This window comes from Amblyomma americanum, chromosome 5 (genome assembly GCF_052857255.1).
Source record: "Amblyomma americanum isolate KBUSLIRL-KWMA chromosome 5, ASM5285725v1, whole genome shotgun sequence".
Taxonomy (NCBI): Eukaryota; Metazoa; Arthropoda; class Arachnida; order Ixodida; family Ixodidae; genus Amblyomma; species Amblyomma americanum.
The window spans coordinates 92,837,007-92,860,619 of NC_135501.1; the positions used below are offsets into that span (position 1 = coordinate 92,837,007).

Below are 23,613 nucleotides of genomic sequence, written 5' to 3' on the forward strand. Positions count from 1 at the left end.
TCCCGATTCACTCTTTCAATCTTTGTATAAATGTAAATAAACCCTTCAGTCTCTTCTTCACCTCGAAGACCCTCTCATCTCTTCGTCAACCCCACTACAGCAGTCTCCCGATCCGGAACCCGGGGACACCGACCTTGGCGAGAGACGGCACAGGCGAACCAGGGGCCCGCATCTAACAACTGGTGGCAGCGGTGGGATCGAAGCGCAATCCCCCAACACCGGTGGCCTGCTACGGGGTCGGAGCCCCACACCTAACAACTGGTGGCAGCTGTGGGATCGAAGCGTAATCCCCCAACACCGGTGGCCTGCTATGGGGTGGGAGCCCCGCATCTAACAACTGGTTGGCAGCGGTTGGATCGACCATGCGGTGTGGTGTTGCTTCCATGGGTGAGTGCTTGAACTTTGCTTGAGATTCGCCAGGCTTCAATTGTTTGGGTTAATACATTGAACTGCTGGGAATCGAGGGAAGTTGATCAGTGAGTCTGATTGCGTGTAGCTCACGTCAACAGTTGGTCAGCAAAGTCAAGGCTCAGAGCAGCAAACATGGATCTAATGAAGTTGCTAAGGTCAGATTTGCTGTCATTGTGTGAAGAGTTGGGTGTAGATGTAGAGGAGAAGATGAAAAAGTCACACATTTGCACATTGCTCTTGGAAACCGCCAATGAAGAAACAGTTAGTGATACATGGGAACTCCTCAAAACTGAGCGAAAGAAAAAGGAAGATGAGCGAAAGAAAGAGGAAGATGAGCGGGAGCGAAAGAGAGAGGAAACTGAGCGAAAGAATGAGGAAAATGAGCGCCAACGGCTAGCGGCCGAGCGAGAGGAACGGGAGCTCAGAAGGTTGCAGCTTGCGAATGACCAAAAGAAACTGGAATGTGAGAGTTCGAGAGGCATGACTCCAGAGAGAGTGAGTCAGGCCGAATCGTTTCCTATGGACAGATTGATGCAGCCGTATAAAATTGGCGAGGATCTTGGTTATTACCTCGTGAATTTCGAGAGGACGTGTGAGAAACGGGGTTACGCAAAGGAGACCTGGCCACAAAAGCTACTAATGGTGTTACCCTGTGAGGCGGCCACTATAGTCGCGAGGCTTGACGCGAAAGATGCCGATGACTACGAGAAGGTGAAAGCGAGTTTACTAAGAAAGTACCGACTTTCGGCAGAAGAATTCCGACAGCGGTTCAGAGGTGCCAGCAAGAGAAGCAGCGAGAGCTATGCAGAATTCGCATTCAGTTTGAAGGCCAACCTTACAGAGTGGTTGAAGGGCGCGGAGGCATATGACACCAAAGATAAGGTTGTCGAATGTGTAGGCCTCGAGCAGTTCTATAACAGTATCCCTGAGGCCATTAAGTTATGGGTGCAAGACAGAGAAAATGTGGGCACAGTGGAGAAAGCTGCAGAACTAGCGGACGAATATGCAACACGGAGAAAGCTGAGTTCCGAGTCAAGCGAGTCTGAAAAGAAAGCGTTCGGTTTAAGGAAGCGTTTCATTCCCAAAAATCGATCGCAATTTAGGAATCGCGAGACAGTTGAGGGCACTAAACAGGCCCCAGAAAAAACTGAGGATCGTGCCAAGCAGGCCGGAGCTCAGAAAGCATTGACGAAGGAGTTCGAGGCCAGGAAGCCGTTCCGTTGTTTCAACTGTCAGGAAACTGGACATATTGCAGCAAGGTGTACGAAGACGCGATTAGTTTTCTCATATGCCAACGATAGTGATGAGAATTTGGAACTTCTGCGTCCATATATTCACGAACTCCAAGTAAATGGAAAATTGTGCAGGGTCCTTCGGGACAGCGGGGCAACAATGGACATTGTTCACCCCTCATATGTCAAGGAGGAAGACTTTACTGGGGAAGTAGCATGGATAAGACAGGTACTAGAAAATCAGAGTGTGTGCCTGCCTATGGCAAGGGTGGTGATTTCCGGCCCGTTCGGCGAGCTAGTGACAGAAGCCGCCGTCTCGTCGGCTGTTTCATTGCAGTACCCGTATCTATTCTCCAATAAGTCAAATCAGCTGCTTTGCGATCGAGGTCAGAAGCTGGCTGAGGGGACAGTGAAAGCCCTGACTAGGTCCAAATCACGCGAGCTTGCTTCCAAGCTTAGGTACAGCCAGGAATCAGAGGCAACTGGTGAGAGGGAGGGAATTCCCGAGATTGCGGAACCAAGCAAAGAAAATGCAGTTCGAGCACATGAACAGCAGCAGGAACCTGTTACCGAAGGTAGCCCCATCGATGCCAGCCTACAAGAAGCGTGCAGTCCTGACTCCATGTTATTGCCCACCTCCCTGTGCATGGATCACTTGTTGCGCGTTGACAGAGACTCCTTAATCACAGAACAGGAAAGAGACCCTAGCTTGTCAAAGTTACACTTCATAGCCAAGGAGGGTATTGCTAGGCGTAACGTGACATTGCACCACAAAGGCGGATTGCTGTATCGCCATTACAGGGACAAAAAGGGGAAGACGCTTGATCAGCTGGTCGTGCCTGAAAAGTACCGCTCTGACCTTTTAGGCCTCTGTCACGGAAACAGTTGGTCAGGGCACTTAGGTGTGAACAAAACGAAGGAAAGGCTGCTTGGGGAATACTACTGGCCGGGATGTTTCCGAGAGGCTGAACGCTACGTGCAGTCATGCGACGCATGTCAGCGCACCGGAAAACCAGGAGAAAGATGGAAGGCCCCGCTAAAGCTGGTGCCGCTTATCTCGGAGCCTTTTCGACGTCTGGTCATTGACACCGTCGGGCCACTACCCAGAACTAAGTCAGGCTATAAGTACGTACTCACTATGATATGCCCTGCTACCAAGTTCCCGGAGGCGGTGCCGCTAAAGGAGCTTAGCTCGGCAGAGATAGTGGACGGTCTCCTGTCCGTTTTCGCTCGAATTGGCTTTCCGGCAGAAATTCAGGCTGATCAGGGGGCAGTTTTCACGAGCGCACTCACAACCACGTTCTTACAGAGGTGTGGGGTGAGGTTGATTCATAGCTCCGTTTACCACCCTCAATCGAACAGCGTCGAGAAGTGGCACTCAGTGCTCAAAAGAGTGCTACGTGCTTCCTGCTATGAGCACCAAGACGATTGGGAAAGTTGCCTCCCGGCAACGCTGTTCGCCCTGAGAACAGTACCGCACAAAGCGACGGGCTTCACTCCTGCAGAACTAGTGTACGGAAGGGCTCTTCGTTCCCCGCTTAGGATGCTTAGAGAAATGTGGGAGGGTACAGGAGAGAGTCAGTCAGTAGTGGAGTATATGTTGCAGTTACTAAACCGCCTGAGTGCCACACGAGAACTAGTGGATCGAAATCTCAAAACGGCTCAGGACACGGCGAAGAAGTACTACGACAAGAATGCTAGACTGAGAACCTTCAAGGCGGGGGATCGTGTGCTTATTCTCAGGTCCGCGCGCAAAAATAAGACGGAAGTTCACTGGGACGGGCCAGTGGAAGTTTTGGATCAGATTTCAGAAACCAACTACACTTTGAAAATGCCAGGGAGAGGACAGCAGATAAAGATCTATCACTGCAATTTAATGAAGCCCTATGTAGAAAGGAGCGGGGTTGTAAACATGGCCGTAAATATCCCCGAAGAGCTACAAACCGAAAACCCTGAGTGGAAAGGCAGCATGAAAGAAAATGCTACCAACGGCATAGAGGAAATCGTGTCCCGATCCGCGAGCACCATGGATCTAGAACAAAAGCAACTCCAAGAATTGAGGCAACTGCTGTGCGAATTCCGGGAGAGTTTTAGCGACCGGCCGGGGAAGACAAATCTCATCACGCATGAGATAGAGCTAACTTCGACCGATCCAGTAAGATCGAAAGCCTACAGAGTTTCTCCAAGGCCGAAAGAAATAATTGAGGCGGAGATAAAGCGCATGCTGGAACTTGGCGTGATAGAGCCAGCAGAGAGCGACTACACCTCCCCGCTGATACTCGTGGAGGCACCAGGCAAAGATCCGCGACCTTGCGTGGACTACAGGAAGCTGAATACCATAACGAAGGACCAGCTGTACCCAATACCGAACATCGAAGAAAGGATCGAGACAGTTAGCGCGGTACAGTACATCTCCACCCTTGACCTAGTGAGAGGGTACTGGCAAGTCCCCCTCTCGGAAAGCGCGAGTCGGTATGCAGCATTTATTTCTCCCCTGGGGGTATTCCGACCTTTGGTGCTCAGTTTTGGGCTAAAGAATGCACCTTTTAGCTTTTCAAAGCTAATGGACATCATCCTCAAGGACATGCAGGATTTCGCGCTGCCTTACCTTGACGATGTGGCCATTTTTTCTAACTCTTGGGAAGACCATGTTTCCCATCTCAGGAGGGTACTGACGAGTTTGAGGGACGCTGGGCTAACCATTAAGGCCGAAAAATGTAGTTTTGGCTGCTCACATGTCACCTATCTTGGTCATGTTGTCGGTAGAGGGACGAGGAGACCATCAGACCTCAAGATAGCCCCTATCGCTGAATTCCCGCAGCCCCGAACTAAGACGGATGTACGTTCATTTCTCGGTCTTGTGGGATACTACCAAAGGTACATACCCAACTATTCACAGCTAGCAAGTCCTTTGACCGATGCGCTTCGCAAAGAAAAGCCGAATAGCGTTATCTGGAACGCAGCAAAAGAAATTTCGTTTCAGAGCTTGAAGAGCGTGCTGGTTTCGCGGCCCGTGTTACGCGCGCCGGACTACAGCAAGGAATTCGTGGTCCAGTGTGACGCCAGCGACCGGGGTATGGGGGTCGTATTAAGCCAAGTCGGAGACGACAATGAGGAGCACCCTATCCTTTATGCCAGCAGGAAGTTAACCGTAAGGGAAGAAGCCTACAGCGCTTCGGAAAAGGAATGCGCGTGTCTGGTTTGGGCCGCACAGAAGCTAGCCTTTTATGTTTACGGGGCGAAATTTACTTTCGAGACAGATCATTGTCCGCTTACATGGCTGCGTCAAATGTCGCCCAAGAATGGCCGCTTGCTACGATGGAGTCTAGCCCTCCAGCAATATAACTTTTCTGTGCGATACAAAAAGGGCAAATGTCATGGAAATGCCGACGGATTGAGCAGGTTATTCCCATAATTGAGGTATCCGTTCGGTGGCAATTTGGTGCCTTTTCGTATTTTTTTAGGCACTAGTTAGCTTTGTTTTGGCGTGGTGTCCTATTATCCTTTTTCTTTTGCTTCCAAATTTGCCACCTCTTTTCAAGCCTTGTTCGGCGAATCGGGCTTTGGCAGCGAATTTGGCAGACATGGAAGCTGTTCTTAGTAGCCGAGATTATTGCTGTCAGCTACAAAACTTTGTGCTTACGTTTACATTGACAATGCAGTAGTATTGCATAACAGCCTGGCGGCTCTCGGGTGAATTTCGTGCACTGCCTGGGGAGTGGCGCCATGTTGAGTGGCTGATTTCGACTAATGCCTCCGTTGTCCGAGGTTTAGGACTCTACTCTGTGCTTGCAGACAAGATGAAGAAGGGCCTCCCACGCTACAACTCAAGTCATTTCTCCTCGACCAGTGATTGTGACCACTGGCCGATCGAGATTGTCCTGGCCGCGGAGGAGCTGTTACGTTTGGAGACGCCAACATGCCAAGAATATTAAAGCCACTGGGAATCATCAATCTACCGAGGCTTCAAAGGGCCGTCGATGTGGTTGCAGCGCTACGAGTGCAGGTGGTGGCGTCTACAAGGGTCCTTCCCCCCCCGCCCCCCCTGCTGTTTACGGGGTGAAACGGCTCCCCGCTGTCTGAGAACGGCTTTAGTGAACCTGTCTTTTGTTCTCAACGCCGGACCCACCCGGGACATTTTTCTCCCGGAGGGGACGACGGGGGAGCCGTTGAGCGGCGGAACTGCAAATCAGCCGTGACAAATGCGGCCGGGTTTGGCTAAGGCAACGTCTCCGGAATCTTCGTGCTTCGAAAACAACTTCCACTTAGACTGTGCTTTCCCACACCCATACGTGAAAGCTTCTGCGAACTGCGGTGGGATCCATTCGCCCCCACGCTACCGCTGTGAAGTGCAGGTGAATGACCTTCGACGCTCTCAATGGGACCCCCTTCGGGCTATTCATCACTGAAGCCTGGACAGCGCGGACACTAATCTGCCAGAAGTGGCAAGAGTGTGTGGCTGGCGGCGGACCCGGAAGACTGGACACGTGATCTACATCACAGTGATTCGACGCATTTTTAATGAACTAGATTCCCCAACTAGGGACCTGGGGACAGCGGACCCTATTTAAGCAGCGATCTGGCGTGTGGTCGCCAGCTCCCGATTCACTCTTTCAATCTTTGTATAAATGTAAATAAACCCTTCAGTCTCTTCTTCACCTCGAAGACCCTCTCATCTCTTCGTCAACCCCACTACAGCAGTCTCCCGATCCGGAACCCGGGGACACCGACCTTGGCGAGAGACGGCACAGGCGAACCAGGGGCCCGCATCTAACAACTGGTGGCAGCGGTGGGATCGAAGCGCAATCCCCCAACACCGGTGGCCTGCTACGGGGTCGGAGCCCCACACCTAACAACTGGTGGTAGCGGTGGGATCGAAGCGTAATCCCCCAACACCGGTGGCCTGCTATGGGGTGGGAGCCCCGCATCTAACAGTATGGAGCCCTATACGTGTGCGCGGTCGCTCTGAAAAGCTTCTGCGGCGCTACTTCGGCCCCTACGAGGTGCTACGTCAACTCAGCGATGTGAACTATGAAGTGTACCCGCAAGGAGTTGTCCGGAGTTGCCCGCCCAAGTCTGAAGTCGTCCACGTGTCCCGCATGAAACCGTATTACGCCCGTTAGCCCCTCCCGGAGTTCACATTCAGTGCTGCCACCACACGCCATCGCACTTTCGGTGTCTCCACACTATTTATCCCCCTTGCCGGAGGCATCGAGGCGATGCCTCTTGAAAGGAGGGGGGCAATGCCACACTGCTCACATTCTGCGAGCGCCGCCATGCGGCCGAGCGGCATTACTGGGCTCGTGTGGGAGCGAAGAAGAGGTCGTTCCCGTTCGAACGCGCGCTGCTGGGTTTCTGGCCTTCGGATTAAAAAAAGTCCCTTTTCGTGCCGCCCTACATTTGTCGGCGACAATATCAAGCTTCTCGTTTTGCAGAGGAAAATTGTTCGTCTTATCGCAAACACCGAACCAACATAAAGTGTTAATTCCACAATAGCATCATTCAATATGATCCGTGTAGATAATATATATGAATTTCGTTTGTTACAAATAGCATACTTTTCTTCCACAGGTATGAGTAATTTCTTGACACAACTTGCTTCCCTTGAATATCGTGCACCAACAGTTAACACTCGTTGTACTGACACTTGGTCCTTACCACAGTTTCGAACTGATTACAAGCTGCAATCCTTGGCTCACAATCTGCCATTTTTTCTTAATATAAAGATACTGCTGGATTTAGTCCAAAACAACTGCGAATATACTTTGTGAAAATGTAATCTGTATTTATTCTTATGTCGCATGAGAAAATGTCTGTCATCACTGTACTCTTTTTCTTTTTTTGCATTCATTCATTATTGCTAAACATTCTGTTGCCTTATTTATGCTGTGTTGCACTCATGCATACGCTGTATAATTTCTATCTATTTATTGACGGCCACTACTGTATTGTTCATTAATTGCTATTTCGTTCTGTCTGCTGCTGCCATGTAATGGTTTCCTGGGCCTTTGTCAAGCTGCTCGTACCGCTTTTAGCCTATGTGACCATCCAGATACTTGCTGAAGAATAAAAATATGATTTGATTTGATGATTTGAAGCTATATGCATTAGTGTTCGACACGCAGCAGCGTTACCCGCGTAACGTGGTGACTGCTTTAATAAAAACACGTGAAAAAAAGTGTCATCTAGACGCTTGAACGCTATACAATCTTTGTTCTTGCATAAACGGTTAGTTGAAAGGCGCGTTTTTCAACTACGATTTCGAGGGCACCGTTGCTGCCAAAGCAATTCTACCTCGCGCATACAGCTGTGCCAAAAAAAAAAAACTACCCCTCTTAAGGCCTAAGGCTTACTTGCCCCCATTGAGTGAAAACCCGTCTGTGTATGTGTGTTATGACACTCGATGGCACCCATAAAAGACGGCGTCCTCTTGAAAACTGATAGGTTACGGTTAATTATTGATTTGAAATGCGAGGTTGCTCGGTGCAATCAAAATCGCACAAATTCCGCCGGTGGCAGCACCTGACATCCTAGAGCAGTGGCGCATCGCTTAACCTCTGCGCCACTGAGCCAGGAGTGGTATGAGGACTCCCAGGTATTAATGAATGTTAAGTAGAGAAAGATAAAGTTTGCACATATCGGCATTAACCCTTTAGCTATCGCGTCAAATCTTTAAGGTGAACCGCGGGTACGTGGTACGGCTTATACTGCCTCACGTAGTTAGCACGCAGATTAGAACGGGTGCGGCAGCGTCGGGGCGGCGACTACCTAGAGTCATAGAGACGTAGAATTACCAGCTGTATGGCATCGGGTTGTATCACGCGGCAACGTGCGGCGAGTGCGTTCACAAAGTGAGCGGTCGAGCTTACGCCTTCTCACATGTAAACAGACCTGAGTCTCTCTCCCAATTTTTTTCTAACCTTTACTTTCGTGGCTTACTGTCAAGAATAGAAAGCCCATTCCAGGTGTTAGGGTGTGATAACCATGACACTGTGACAAGTACACATAATAATAAACAAAAATAACATTTATCATCGACAATACTTCCACAAGTTGGGCATACACCGACTGACACTGTGGTCCTTGAAGTTTATTTTAAGTTCTGTGCTCTGGAGAACAAAACAGAGTTATAACAGACGACTGGTGAATTGAATGTGTAATACGTTCCTGAATCGCGTATTAGTACAAACACCGATCAACAACATTAAGTACGTCTTCTACATACGTGTTGCCATATACAGTCTAAGGAAAGAAAGATGATGCGATTAGGCCCGTCCTTGCATTGAGAGCAAAGAGCTATAGATAACGTTTTGAGACGAAGGCAGGTAGTGCGTTTCCCTGTAAAGCGATAACTAAACGTAGCTGCTTTGTTTAAAATTAAACTCGAGTCATTCAATACCCGCACGTAGTGCACATATAATAAAGGACAGCTGAAACACTTTTTAGAATTCGATTAGACTCAACGGACTCGAATACACGAAGCTTGTGTTTTAATCATGTTTTCTACCCTTAGCGGCCGCCGCGGATGATCAGTGGTTATGGCGCTCGGCTTCTGGCCTGAAAGACGCGTGGTCGATCTCGGCAGCGGCGGTTGAACTTCGATGGAGGTGAAATTCTGGAGGCCTGTGTGCTGTGCACGTGTCAGAGCACGTTAAAGAACCACAGGCGGTGGAAATTTCAGGAGCCCTTCATTACGGCGTCCTTCATAGCCTGAGGCGCTTTCGGACATTAAACCCTAATAAACCGTAAACCAAACCATGCTTTTTATCACATTTGCCAAATGGCAACGTATTCGCTCATTAATGCCAAATAAACTGCAAGCTGCCGCTCGCGACGTTGGATACGTACAGACAACCGAGGTTATGACTTCATGGGGGATGGTATTTCTCATTTTCATGACTTCCAACCATTTTTTCATCGTTTCTTCTATTAGGAACTCCTGATCAGCTCCTTTGAATAACTCCCCGAAATCAAGTGAACTTCAATGGTTTATATCAAGAAGTCCCGCATAATCAAAAGAAAAAATCTCGAAAGCTTGGATCATTTTTAGTCGGGTCATGCGTCGACACATTGATAATTAGTGCTGTGAGCTTTGTGAACTCTTACACTCGGGAAACCCTCTATAGTGCTTAGCACAAAAATTATGGTTGAAAGATGGCAGAATTAAAATTGGCGAATACAGTAAAATATAGCTGAAAACGCTAGATCTATATTAGAAACCGTAACAGCATTTGAGCCTAAAATGCATATACATCATTTGAAAACACATTCTTGCGCTTATTAAAGACAAAGTGAGATTAACATTTAGCAGATAATAGGAGCCCTAAATATTTCCAACGAGAGGCATATTACAAACGAGAAGGCTAACGGTGATTTACATTAAATATTGAATGGTGTAAATTTAACAGCAATTAACAGCAGCAAGTACATTGAGCTCGTCCCGGGTCGTTCGACACGATCCTACCATTCCTAAAAAGTGAAGGAATACTCATGCCGCACTGAAACATACAAGAATTCTTTCTTCCCCCGTACTGTACGGGAATGGAATGTCCTCAAAGCGAATATTGTAGAGGCTTCTACTGTGGAGTCAGTTACGGAGTCGCTTAGGAATTCGTAACAATTTTGCAGCATTCAACATTTTCCTTTTTTTTCCCCCAGTGCTTATTTTGACGCCAGGCGTCGTCTAATATTGTATAATGTTGTTTCTTTTCGACGTTCATTTTTTCGGTATTGTGTGCTGAGTTGCGTGTACCTCAGGGAGATTTTCTTTTTGTCAAAGTGTATTTTACACCCACTCCTGCTTAAGGCTTTGCAATAAAGCCAGCAGTCTTCTGTAAATAAATAAATAATAGTGCTTTTCGAGCACCACCTTTACTAAGCCTTGACATAATAAACATATTTAGGTGATTGTTTACTCCACTGCTCAGACCGCCATACAAAAACGGGACTTGTTTCATTGTAATCATTTTGAATAACCGTTACATCAAAATTGAAGATTTTGATTATTTTTTGTCACTTGCACGACAAGTTTAACTCGATGTGAAAAATATGCAGGACCTATTAAGTGCTTCAATGATGAAATATAATTCTCAAGAATTTTAAAATCTTAGCCTTCAGGTGGAAAAGATACTAAGCTCTTCGAAAGCTCGTTTTCGGGGATAACAGTGGGATTAAAACCCCTTCTTCAAGCTTTTTGAGCTGTATTTGTCGACCGTAATAAAAGTACATTTCGAAAATTTAAATTTAAAATTTCGAAAAATATCGTCCGTACGATGTCTTCTGTGTGACAGTAAATAAATGTTGCTGTTTTCGTAATCCGCGAAACTAGCACCCCACCCGAAATGCATTACTATACGCTAGGTAATAAATTTTTGCTGCGCTCAAAACAACAGAATATACTAAAAAAGACAAGGTACAGTACGCTTGTAAGTGCATTGTTTACTGAAGTATACACTAGCAGCTTTTGCAAAAAAAACACGTGGTGTATTAAAGCAAGGTAAATATATTGATATCACCAATGTCCTGCATAGGCAGCAGAAACGCGAACATACGAGAGAACGATAGCATAAAAATGGAAAATTTATAATGGTAAGCTTAGACTGTGGTGGATCATTATAACTTCTCAAAGCATATTCTGACTAGTCGGACATTGAGGATATTTTGGCATTCTTTCACTAAATGAATACTTTGAAATCTCTAGCTTTATGTCCTGGCACTTTCAAGCGGATCAGGTGAGGGAGAGGAAAGGGGCAGAGCAGGACGCCGACATGTCGTCGCGTGGTTAGCGTGTTCGGAGCAAGTTTCAGCCAAAGCTCCTGACCGTTATGTAAAAACAAAGCCTCTGACCATACAAGCGCCAGGCGACTGATGGCTCCACCAAAACTCATTTGATTAGAGTAATGTAAACGTGCGCTCAAAATCACAGCTTCCTCTAAACTAGGACTTACAACCCCAATGTGACACTCGCCGCACCGAGGTCCGTCCCGCAGTCCCAATCTCTAGCAAAAGAAATAAAAAAACACATGAAAAAATGGTCCCTCTTTCAAAATAAAGAATCAAGTCCTTTAAAACATATTTACTCTATCCTGTGCATGTGCTCCGAGAGAAGACAGCTCAGTAAAGCAAGAGCCTCTCTCCAAGAAGCACGCACTTTTTCTAATCTTCTTCTTGAGGGTATACTAGTGATGAGGGCAAGGATAGTCTGATCGCACGTGGTGTAATTACATCTGCCTACCGAGGTACTAAGTAGATGTTCAGAAAACTGCACCTAGTTTCAAGGCCAGATAAACGCAACCATTCCCGACACATATGCCACCCTCTCCCCCCACCCAATACTAAAACCGCTATCTCTGTGTAAGTGCTCCTGATCCGGCAGGAACATGTCGACGCCCGAAGATTTCCGCGCAAAAAGGGAAGACAAAAAAGATTCGGCGCAGTGCAGCAGAGCTCCCATTGTAAGCAGCTGTTCTGTTCTTTCTCCAGCAGCCTCATTCGAACGAGTGATCTGTTAGTTCGTAGCGTACACACGCACAGCACCTTTTGCTACTAGCCCACGGGTTGCTGCGTTTTGCACTTGGACCGGCACGCAACGCCGTGCGCTTCCTGGCAGCCTTAATTCGCTGCTCTTAATGAGAAACTGCGTCCTTCCTTCGGGCCTTTTTCCACCTCTCTGCCGCCGTATTTTATCCCTGCCCACCCTACGATGCTGTCGTCGTGCGGGCAGGCAAAAAGGTGAATCGCCAGAAGTTACTAAGCCAGATTAGTTTAGTTTTCCTGTGCGAGTGTAAACAACGGCGCAAGCAGGGTTCTTGCTTCATCGCTAACATGAATTACTGTATTTTTAATGTAAAAAAAAACAGGAAAAGACAGAATGTACGCATGGTTGTACTAACAGACTTAATAAAATTATTGCACTTAAAATGCAGCGTCAATGCTGATCAACAAATAGTAGCGCATCCTCTACGAATGTTGTCTTAATGGTTTTGGTTTCCGAGCGAAACTGCGCCACGCACCTACGCTATAGGGAGCTTTGAATCCTGATGCAAAAACTGCATCTTCGTACTTATTTGCATTCAAGAATATCATTTATGCGGCGTCCAAGGAAATGTGCATGTACTAGAAAAGAAGCGAACCTATCGATCATATATCCAAGACGAGTAGGAATAAATCCTAAGAGTAAGAACTGGGGGCGGTCTATTTCCTACGTTTCTTTTCTGTAAACCTTGTGCTGCTTGCGACAACAGGAAAAATACGATGAAAGACACAACGCAAGAAAACTGGTCACCTAATCAGATCTGTTTCCGGCTTTTAAAAAATCCCAGTTTTTTATAGATGAAATATGAAATAACGTTCCGTGTTTTCTCGCGTACTGGTTGATCAATTGCATAGCATAACACCCTAACTTTCGGAACTCGGAAAAAAAATAGAATGTCTTGTAGGCGGTCAAGCGATGCTTAAAGCTGCGAACATGCTATTGAAGCGAACGCCAGAGTGCACTACATAGAGGAGCTACGGAAGCGCTCAGCAAACCTCACCACAAGAGAGGTTCTCCAGCTGCTTTATGTTTGATGCACTATTCGGCGAGATCGTAATCATGTCCTGTCGCTTAGTATTTTGAACTTTGCGCCTGAGATCATGCCTCGGTCACACATTGCCGTGGATGGTAGCAGACCTCCCAGAGGCATCGCTCGCTCCGCAGGCAGGAGACTGAGACAAGTTTAGTTTTTACGGCGATGTGTGTGAGGATTGGATTTGAAAACATTTAATTCGTCAGAAAAGGCAGAATGCAGACGATCCGTGCTAAGTGGCTATCAGTCCACGGCTGTCAGCGACCTGGGCAGCCCATTCAATGACCCGGGTTTGAACTCCCAAGTCTGAGCTGACCAACACGGCCTCCCACTGCTCGAGAGTAGGAACCTGTATTAGAGATTTCGGGGGCGGCTCCTCTTTAAAATTCCACAATAGGTGATCATAAGTGGCTAAATCACCACATAATGTACATGCAGGGTCGTATTCACCGGGGTAGAATTTTGACAACAGGTAAGGCGTCATGAAGGATCGCATCTGGAGTCGCCTCCAAGTGGTCTCCTGCTCCTTATTAAAGGCTTTGTCTGGAGGAGGGAATATCCTCCTTTCAAATTTAAAATGATTAGTAATATCGTGAAAAGATGATAGGCAGTCCTTCGAAAAACTCTCAGCAACGACAGCGTCTCCTGCTCGGCTGACGAATCCTCGAGCTGTTATGTGTGCCGCTTCGTTACCAGGGTTCCCCGAGTGAGCCGATGACCGATATCAATTCAATAATTCTGTCTAAGTCTTTGGTTTGACCCAATATGCTCATTGCTGCCTGAGAAATTCTGCCCCTCGCATAATTGCGTATGGCAAATTTAGAGTCGCTGAGTATGGTAGTAGCTTCTGTATTAATGATAGCAAGGGCGATTGTCGCCTCTTCTGCCGTTTCCGAGGATTTCGTTATGGTAGTGCCGGAGACTATCAGTCTACCTTGCGTATCCACCGCCGTTAGTGCGAAAGCTTGTTTCTGGGGATATTCTGCGGCATCTGCATATACTGCATGTTCATCTTGGTTGTATATTTTGTGTAGAGCTTTTGCCCTAGCCTTTCTCCTCCCCTCGTGGTGAGCAGGATGCTTATTCTTAGCTAGTGGCTTAACTCTTATTACCTTTGCGATGCGTTTAGGTATCTGTGTTTTGGTATCTTGGGTTGTAAACTGTATGCCTAGTCCTAAACGATCAAGTATGGTTCTTCCTGCTTTGGTGCGGGAAAGCCGGCCTCTCTGCATTGTTAAGTGTGCCTCTGTAAGCTCGTCTAAGGTGTTGTGTACTCCCAAGCCCAGAAACCTTTCGGTGGAGGTACAGTTCGGTAGCCCTAATGCTACCTTGTATGCTGTTCTAATCATAGACTCTACTTTGGCTTTTTCACTACTGTCTAATTTTAAGTATGGCAGTGCGTAGACAAGCCTGCTTATTACAAATGCTTGTACTATTTTGCAAAGTTCCGTCTCCTTCACTCCCTTCCTTTTGCTTGCAATTCGTCTAATAAGTCTTACCGTCATATTGACGGTTGTCTGGAGTTTTTCTAGTGTTTCCTTGTTCTTCCGGTTCGACTGAAGGAAGAGTCCTAGGATTCTTATAGTTTGAACTTCCTTTACAGGGAGCCCTTCCACCCAGATTTTCAATGGAGGCGGAGGTTTGTAATTTTTTGCTCGAGGGCCCCTGGGTTTGTATCTGACTAGAAATAATTCGAACTTAGAGGGTGAGCAGGCTAGCCCTGCTTTACCCGCCAGGTCTTGTATTATGTCTACAGCTTGTTGCAGGGTATCCTCTATCTGACCATCGCTGCCAGTTGTTGTCCATAAAGTGATATCAACTGCGTAGAATGTGTGTTGCAGCCCCGGGATGGCTGCTAATATAGAAGGAATTTTAATTAGTGAGAGATTAAAAAGGAAGGGTGACAGGACTGAGCCCTGTGGCGTTCCTTTACCTCCAAGTGAGATAGTCTGATGTAATCTTTCCCACTGCTATCTCTGCCGTTCTGTTACTGAGAAATGACGATGTACTGGAAACTTCTTTCCCCTGGGTTGATGTCCGAGAGATTCCTTAAGATAGCATCGTGCGTGGCATTATCAAACGCCTTGTTCAAATTCAAGTTTAATATGGCTTTAGTTCCTCTGCTGCGTTCCATGTCTATTATGTCTGCCTTGAGTTGCAGCATAACATCTTGGGTAGAAAGATTAGCCCTGAAGCCTAGCATGGAGTTAGGGAGTAAGTTATTGTCCTCAGCGTATTCTTGTAGCCGATTGAGAATTATATGTTCCATTACCTTCCAGAGCAGGATATTAAAGAGATTGGGCGTAGATTCTCTATACACAATTTGTTGCCTGGCTTTGGAATGAATGTAATCTTTGCATGTTTCCATTCTTGTGGAATGTTTCCGTCTGTCCAGTATTCGTTCATGAGAGCAGTGAGTGCTGTCACTGACCCTGCGTCCATGTTTCTAAGTGCTTTGCTAGTAACACCGTCAGGCCCGGCTGCAGACGTGGTGCGTAGTTGCCCCATGGCAAGCCACACTTCCGACTCCGTAATCTCAGCGTCCAAGTCCTCGTTTGGTGTTCCCCGATAGTTTGGCAGCGGTCCATCGGGGGTTGTGTTTAAGTATCGATCTCGTAGTTCCGTTAAGAACTCCCCTGTGGTGCCTTGATACTGATGCACTAATCTCATAAGTTGACCTCGTTTAGTTGATTTAGCCTTTTTGGGGTCAAGAAGGTGCCTTAGCAGATGCCAAGTTTTCCTGCACTCGAGCTTGCCATTCATGCGGTCGCAAATTTAATCCCATTGTTTGTGTTGTGTGTGAGGAGGGCGGGCAGTGGGGCATCGTTCGTACCTTCGTATCGCGGTTATCTAGGAATCTTTTCTGAGGCTTTCTTTAAAAAGAAGGGGCGCGTGAAGCCTTCATGCATTAAAGATAGTAATTGCTGCAGTTTCTGAAGGCTTACAATCGGCAAGATAGCAGGACTTTCCTCAAGTAGCGTCGTTGGTTTCCTTCTGTATTCTCTTTCGAAGCTTGTAGCTGGGTTAACTCTTCCAAATGGATTTGATCAAGTATTGACGAGGCACTTAAAGCAGTACCGCAATTGCGTAAAAAATGGTTTGAACGAAATGAGAGCGATAAACCTATCCAAAGCCAGGAAACAAGACAAGAGATCAATAATATGGCTCTCAGCAATCAGGACATTTCCTGATGTATGTCAAGCAGGTTTTCTGAAACCTGAAATGCAGCCGTCACACTAACTGGTTCCGGCTGACATAATTTACAGCGCCTAAATAAGGTGTTACTGTTTGCAGATTTTGAATAAGGCACAATGCTAGTTGTGCGAAGAACGGCTCATGCTGATGAATTGAATTCATCGGAATCAAAACGCCGTCAATGAATAATTTACTCAGTTGCGCTTGCATCATGCTCAATGTTATCCCGTAATTTTAGAGCGTCTGAGTATGAGGGACATAAGTTCTATATACAGTTAGCAGTCAGAGGTCAGAGGATATGACTTTGTTCACCGCTCACAGTATTTCTGTTAATTAATAACACTGACCGGGCTATGAAGAGTCATCCGCTTTTGGAAATGGTTCCCGGCACCAGTTAATAAATATCGCGGTGGAAACGACGAAATTCCTTAGGATATAAGGGCAGTCTGCGGTATCGACTGCAGCATTCTTACACATTGCAATACAGTAAGTCATTCTTATGGAAATATAACAAGGAATGGTCAGTTTTTCTGATCTGTATCAAAATCCTTCTTTAAGTTTTTTTCCATCGCTAGCATCGAGTAGTTAGGACTACCATAGAAAACCTATGCGGAAAGCTCCAAGGGAGGATCTGCGGATTTATTGATTGTTATAGTGAAAGCTCATTATATGTGAAAAAACTGCGTTCACAAACTATTTTCAGTTGAAAGATGCGCTTGCCCAAAGTTTACAATTATGTGTTTTTATGTTTCAGGTATACTTACATTTCATTCGACTATAATTAACCTCCGGTCCCTAAAAATTAGCATATCCCCGCCACCGTGATTTGTCAGGGCCTTTGTAGAAATTGAGGCCATTAAAGTTAGAACATAAGAGAAAAAGAGCATTGCCAAGGCGATCCCGTTTCCTCTTGTATTCTACGAACGCTAAGCAAAAATGCACCACTGAGGGCGAGAACAGCGTGTTTACGGCGCTCTGCGTCCATCGACAAGACAATAACTGTTCACCTCCATGCTTTGAATTCAAAGCTAGTCTCGATTGCCGAGAAATAATCTTCTCGATGCGCAGTTTGAATGAATGAATGAATGAATGAATGAATGAATGAATGAATGAATGAATGAATGAATGAATGAATGAATGTACATTTTTTCCAGTTAAGTACAGAAAATTGGCCTCCTACGAAAAGCTACAAGAGCAGCTTGAGAGGCGCCCTAGGAATTGAAAACTGAAAACTGATTTTAGCAAAAAGGAAATGGCGCAGTATTTGCCTCACATATCGGCAGACACTTGAACCGCGCCGTAAGGTAAGGGACAAAGGAGGGAGTGAAAGAACAAAGAGGTGCCGTAGAGGAGGGCTTCGGAATAATTTCGACCGCCTGGGGATCTTTAACGTGCACTGACATCGCTCAGCATGTCACGCCCTGTACGACAATTCAGTTAAAAAAAATAGAATGAGAAAGCTTGTGCACACTGACGTGCAATCAAATACATGAAGCACGACGTGACATGTACAAAACGGCGAAGTTTGCGATCATGAATAAATTAAATAAAAAACAAGGAAGGTAGCAAGCCACCAATAAATCCGAACATCATGCAAGACTGTATGCCTTAAACCTGAGGAAATTAAGTGCTTAAAGTAATGCCAAACTTGGCAAGGAAAAGAAAGATGGAGCTCTGTGAAAGAAATGCAAATTAAGTTTATCAATCTTGTTGCCTGCGTATTCAAACAGAAGCTCTGTTGTTGATTCCATCGCTCTATTCCTAGGACTTCGTTCAAGCATTTGTTCTGCAGTAAACATTTCTTTGATGAAAATCTCGAAATCTATTTTGCGCTTCCTGTTTCAGTGAAAGAAGATAAGCTAAACAATTCTTTGTGTAATATACTGTGCTGCATCCGTAGCGAACCGAAGACCGGAAAAAAGAGCCTTTGTGTGCCTAGAATTACGGTTTTCTAGAAACTTTCATATTCGCAGTAGAATTGTGCCACCTACCACTCCTATGTGCACAAGACGTGCTTCGGGGAACGGGAAAGTTTCTAGCTACGCTCGAAACTAAGACTTTCGCCATAACCTGTCGTTTTCATGGCTCAAACAAGCCAGAACTTACTGAGTGATCGTACACAAGAGTGGAATACTATGAGAGCACTCTGTCATAAACTTCATCAACATCAGAGACTCTTCAGCGAGGGAGGAGGCTGGGCTGGTGATACCGAACCAAAACCACTAAATAAGGATAATATACATAACCACGTCTGCGCGCTCAAAGGCGTATTATGTTCGTGGATATTTTTGACGATGTTTTAAGCACACAACTAAAATTGGCAACGCAAATGCTGACGTCAAGACCCGTCAATACACGTGAATACTCACTGTGAGCTTTTTTTCGGAGCGAATGCAACATCTGATGTTCATTTTATTTCCAAAACATCATATTCCCAGAAATTGGAATATTTGGATGAAGTATGCTTGTCCAGTAATTCATATCGCCGTGCATGGAGTAAAAAGTTCCAACGTTACGTTCGTCATGCTATGCACGAAATCAGCCTTCCCAATGCAATATTTTTTTCTTCTCCTGTTTTCTCACTTACTTGGTTAAGGCACCTTGAGTGTTTAGAGTAATAAAGCAATAGTAGCAATAGGCTAATGCACAAAAAGTTGAACCAAATTCAAAAAAGCTTTTGAGCCTAGTGCATTCTACTCAGGACTTCAGCTGATAACTTATGATAAGAAGAATGAGTAGAAAACTGCACACGAGCCAGAATGCCGCTGAAAATTTTGGGGGCCAGCGTCAATCCATAATTCAACATGCCAACCAAGAAAGGGGTGTTTTGCAGGGCTGGCATTTCAGGCAGCATAAGTAGCTTATGTGCCTCTACACCGAAATCCAACAGTTCAAGTGAACGCATGTGAAAGATTTAAGAGGAGAGTGTAGCGTGCCTGCTACTGGGACATTAACCGCTTCAGTTTAACCAGGGGAAATTTCGTAGTTTTCTTTCGCATATTTCCTTCCCCTAGAGTTGATTTAAACTGTTCGAAGCTAAGAGTTCACACAATGGAAATAAAATAACGAATAAAAGACTACGACGGATCATAGAGCTGTGTACAGTGCCCTAACATGGGCTACTCTAAGCGAAGCGCCATCAGTTACACGCCAGGAACTGAAGGCAGTAGTTAAGCAAAAAATGAACTCAGTGCTTGCAGATCTAGCTTATAATATTGCGTACATTAGCGAGAAGTGACCGCAATTATTTGCGAGCATTGATATAAGATTTTGTAGAAATGAAATTCGTTCTCTTACTCTTGATGGACGATAAGAGTATGTAAAGCAATCTTTGAAAGATAGAGGTTACGTAGCATGAGCGATACGTATATCGTTTCTTTGACGTGGTGCATCACTCTTTATGTAACTCTGGTACTCAACAAGTACTTAAAAATGCAACATCTTTATCACCAGATCGCTTCTCCCACCACACGTTCAACGCCTCTATCATATCTCTCCAATTAACCCGGTCCGGATCTGGCTGCCTACACTTTTTTCTCGAAAGCCTGCATATCTCATCCAGCGACCGAATACTCCGCCATTCTCTCCTCCACTTGCCTTTCCTGGGATCCAGTGTGTTATCCGTAGCGGCCATCAGTTAACTTGCTTCCGTATTAAACATCCTGCCCGAGCCCATATCTTCTTGTTGATTTTGATTAGGACATCATTAGCTCAAGTTTCTTCCCCAACGATTCTTTTTCCTTCCAATTTCCTAACTTTAGAACTATCAAATTTGCCGCTGCGTTGCCCTCAAATTATGTTGAACGCTTAGCATTAGCCTGCATCAATGAACGAATTTTTTATATAATATACGATTTCACTATAACAGTCAATATATCCGCAGATCACTCTAAGGCAGTTAAGAATTCTTTTTCTCGAAATCGGACGCAGTGCCACGAGTCGAGAAAAGGAAGCCTTTTTAAAGAGCTTTATACCTCTTCTTGTATTTTCAAATACAATACCTCTCACATAAAGCTCTAATTTTTTCATGTGTTCACACGTGAATAGCTTACGAGATGCTGATAATATGCAATAGAAGTCGATAATAGACTCGGGCTGACTTTTAGCTGCCATGCGTTTTACGACCACTGTGCAGTAAGTCTATAAAGTGCACTTAGATGCAAAATGAAATTATGAGCATTGAACCGCTGATTACTCATGTATTAGAGACAAAGAAAGGTTTTGCTCATCCCCATGTAGTTTTCCTTTGCACGTGTTATCAATATTGGATTGCTCTTTTCGTGTTAGGGTTGCGTGTGCATTTTGAAGGGCGGTCTAGTATCTGAGAGTCTTGTGTGAGCAAGGCTTGATTTGTAGTTTTTAGAAACTACTGCTTTCTTGGAAAAGTGGTAGGCAGTACGATTTGTGTCAACAGTACACTTCCCGGCGGGAGTTTGCTCCCGAGCTGTGTAGTTAACCCACGTAAGTATACGTGGTGGTGGTAAGTCTTGAACGAGCGTAGGTGGCTGTACTCACCTACAAGAGATTTTGATTGCTGGCTCTGTATAACGAATCACACAGCACCGCGCTGAATATAATTTGCTCTGTTCTTTAATTTCGATAAAAGGTGTACCTTGTGCATGATTAACTTGCGCGAAAAACCGGGGACAGAGACAGGAAACACATACATGTTTCCTGTCTGTGTCCTTGTTCTTTCGGACAGTTTAATCATGAACGAGAAGCACCATCTAGTCCTCCAGAAAACCATTTTTAAAAAGTTGTATATTTCTGCTTCAGTATACGAGAGAAGCGGAAAATTATTGATGGTTGTCAACTCATCATCGGCAATAAATCTGGAACATGACTGTGGCGGTCGCTTGCAGTAAACAGAGAAATTTATGAATGAGTTGCGAACGAGAATATCAGCAAAACTTATCATGCAAAACATTTACTCTAGGGCACATTTGCTTGTTCTGATAATACTCTGTAAAGTACTTGTGGTGTAAAGCCCAGAATTTTCTTTCAGCTGTGAAAATATGTGACTGCATGTGACGATGAATTTAGTGCATCCTAGCATCGCTGTTAAACTTTTGTTTCACTGTAAGGCAGTCTACAGCCGCCTTAGTATTACTGCCGTTTTCCGTTGCGTTTAATTATTTTTGCGCCTTTTCGGTGTAGTCTATCGATAGTACTTTAAAGCCAGCTAATTCGTTATTTATATTATGATATGAGTGCGCTAACTTAAGCGCAAGTGCAGATACTGTGAATAAAATTAGAAAATACCCGGGCCTACAAAAGCAGACACTGAACTACCATTTTTATTAGTCGGTTCGCAAAGAAAACCCAGAAAAAATCAAGAAAGCAGAACCAGCACCAACGAGACGTGACTCATAAAAACCTGTGGTCAGAAGCCGTTTCTTATTTTATTTTAGTGCGCAATAAAATATTTTTCCCTGCGGTTAAAATCACAGACAACTCCATTACGCACTCCTCGACATCTGTGCAGGAAGCTATGCACCAATTGTTTCCCTCAACAACTTCGTGATCCTGTTATTAGATCTGAGTAGGACTGACGTCCTATCGAAGAAGGGGTACATTCAAACAATGCGCAATGCGATGGGAAGTAGTCAAGCGTGTTAATAAGAGAACTGTGGTGGTCCTCTCTCAACTTTTAGTTGACGCACAATACCATATCGCACAGGTAGGCAGCGCCGCGCTACAGTGGACTGCTAAAAACAAACCCGTCCGACACATCCCAAGGGCTCATTCTGATGCTTAACGTCGCAAGGCCGCTCATTACTAACTTCGTTGCTTAATAGGTTACCTTTTTCCCACAGGCCTTGAAGTTTTTGTCGCGTTTAAAATACGACTGGTGATCCTTACGTCTCAGGCATTTTTTCTAGATCATGCACAAGAGCACGAACATCATGCAAAACAACAGTTATCTTCATGCTCTTGCGCTTGAGCTAAAAACGCAAAAATTTCTAATGGGGAAAAAAACGAAGTTGTTCCGTATCATAACGCTGCCTTCATGTCTCGGCTGTTGATTCTTTGTTCCATACCTAGGGAGGCGCCGTTAATTTTTAGCCACAGCATGGGAAGTGGAGGCTGCTGGAAATTCTTTTAAACCTGATGGGGCGGCATCGGGCCACTAGACAAAGCGCGCCCACAACTTGAATGCCTCAAGTAGCCAGGACACTGTGATTTCCTTGACGCCGGATGATGACTGTTCGACCAACGACCTGGTCAACTTGAATGCCTCAAGTAGCCAGGACACTGTGATTTCCTTGACGCCGGATGATGACTGTTCGACCAACGACCGGGTCGTGTCGGTCGTTAGCAAGAACGCAAAGCGGAGACTCCTCAGTCAAGCCAAGTCCTCCTCATCAAGTCCTACAACGATGAGAGTGCCACGTGCCCCGGGACATACCACCTTGTTTATGCCACAGCAACCCACCGGCAACCTTAACCCCCTGAACAGGCTCATTTTGTGTCTGGAAACAATTTTACCAGGAGCGATGAATGACCTGAGAAAAAGCGCATAGAAAACGATCATTTCCGTCGATGTCACAGCGCAGAGCTTACAAGAAATTTTGATCGCCATCACCAAACTAGGCACATGAAACATGGCCTCCTTGTCACCCCGACACAACGGCACTACGGCTGGTGTAATTTACGACGTCGATATCACCATCTGTAACGCCAATTTCCGCACGTTAATCAAGCCGGCGACCAACAGCATTTCAGTAGTCAAAGTTCAGTGCCTCTAAAGATCTAAATGCATCAAGCTGGCCTTTAAAGTAAATGTACACCATCAGACATGGAGACTGGCTACTTTCGGCACGCAGTTCAACCTTTCGTCCCTCAGCCGCCACAGTGCAGGTTGTGCATGAGGATCGGTCACGTGAGAGGCGTGTGCAACAACTCCATCGGGGGCAAGAGATTCTACGAGCCACACAGCGGCGGCATTTGCCTCGCGGCTGTCTTGAAGTGTGCCAACTGCGGGGCCTGACGATTCTTCCTCGAAAGACTGGCCGCGTCAAATGACTGAACGGGCGGTAGTGAAGCAAATAGTGCGAGGCCATTCAGCGCACAATGAGGCTTCTGCAAAAGTGCAACGACGTCGTTCGCGCCGCCGAAGGACGTCAAAGAAGGCAAATAATTACCTTTGAAGGGAAGGCCCCAAGCTCCTCTGCCGCGTGTTCGCCACCTCCTAAGCCGCATTAAAT

At 45.8% G+C, this 23,613-nt stretch overlaps 1 protein-coding gene across 1 annotated transcript in view; it reads left to right on the forward strand.

Annotated features, from left to right (window-relative positions):
* The first annotated feature begins 541 nt into the window (after positions 1-541).
* The window catches only part of LOC144134046 (uncharacterized), a 132,846-nt gene continuing 109,774 nt past the window's right edge, over positions 542-23,613 (forward strand). The window contains exon 1 of the mRNA XM_077667044.1: positions 542-2,218. Within this exon, the coding sequence (XP_077523170.1) occupies positions 544-2,218 (1,675 nt within the window). The 5' untranslated portion in view covers positions 542-543. The remainder of the gene's footprint in view (positions 2,219-23,613) is intronic.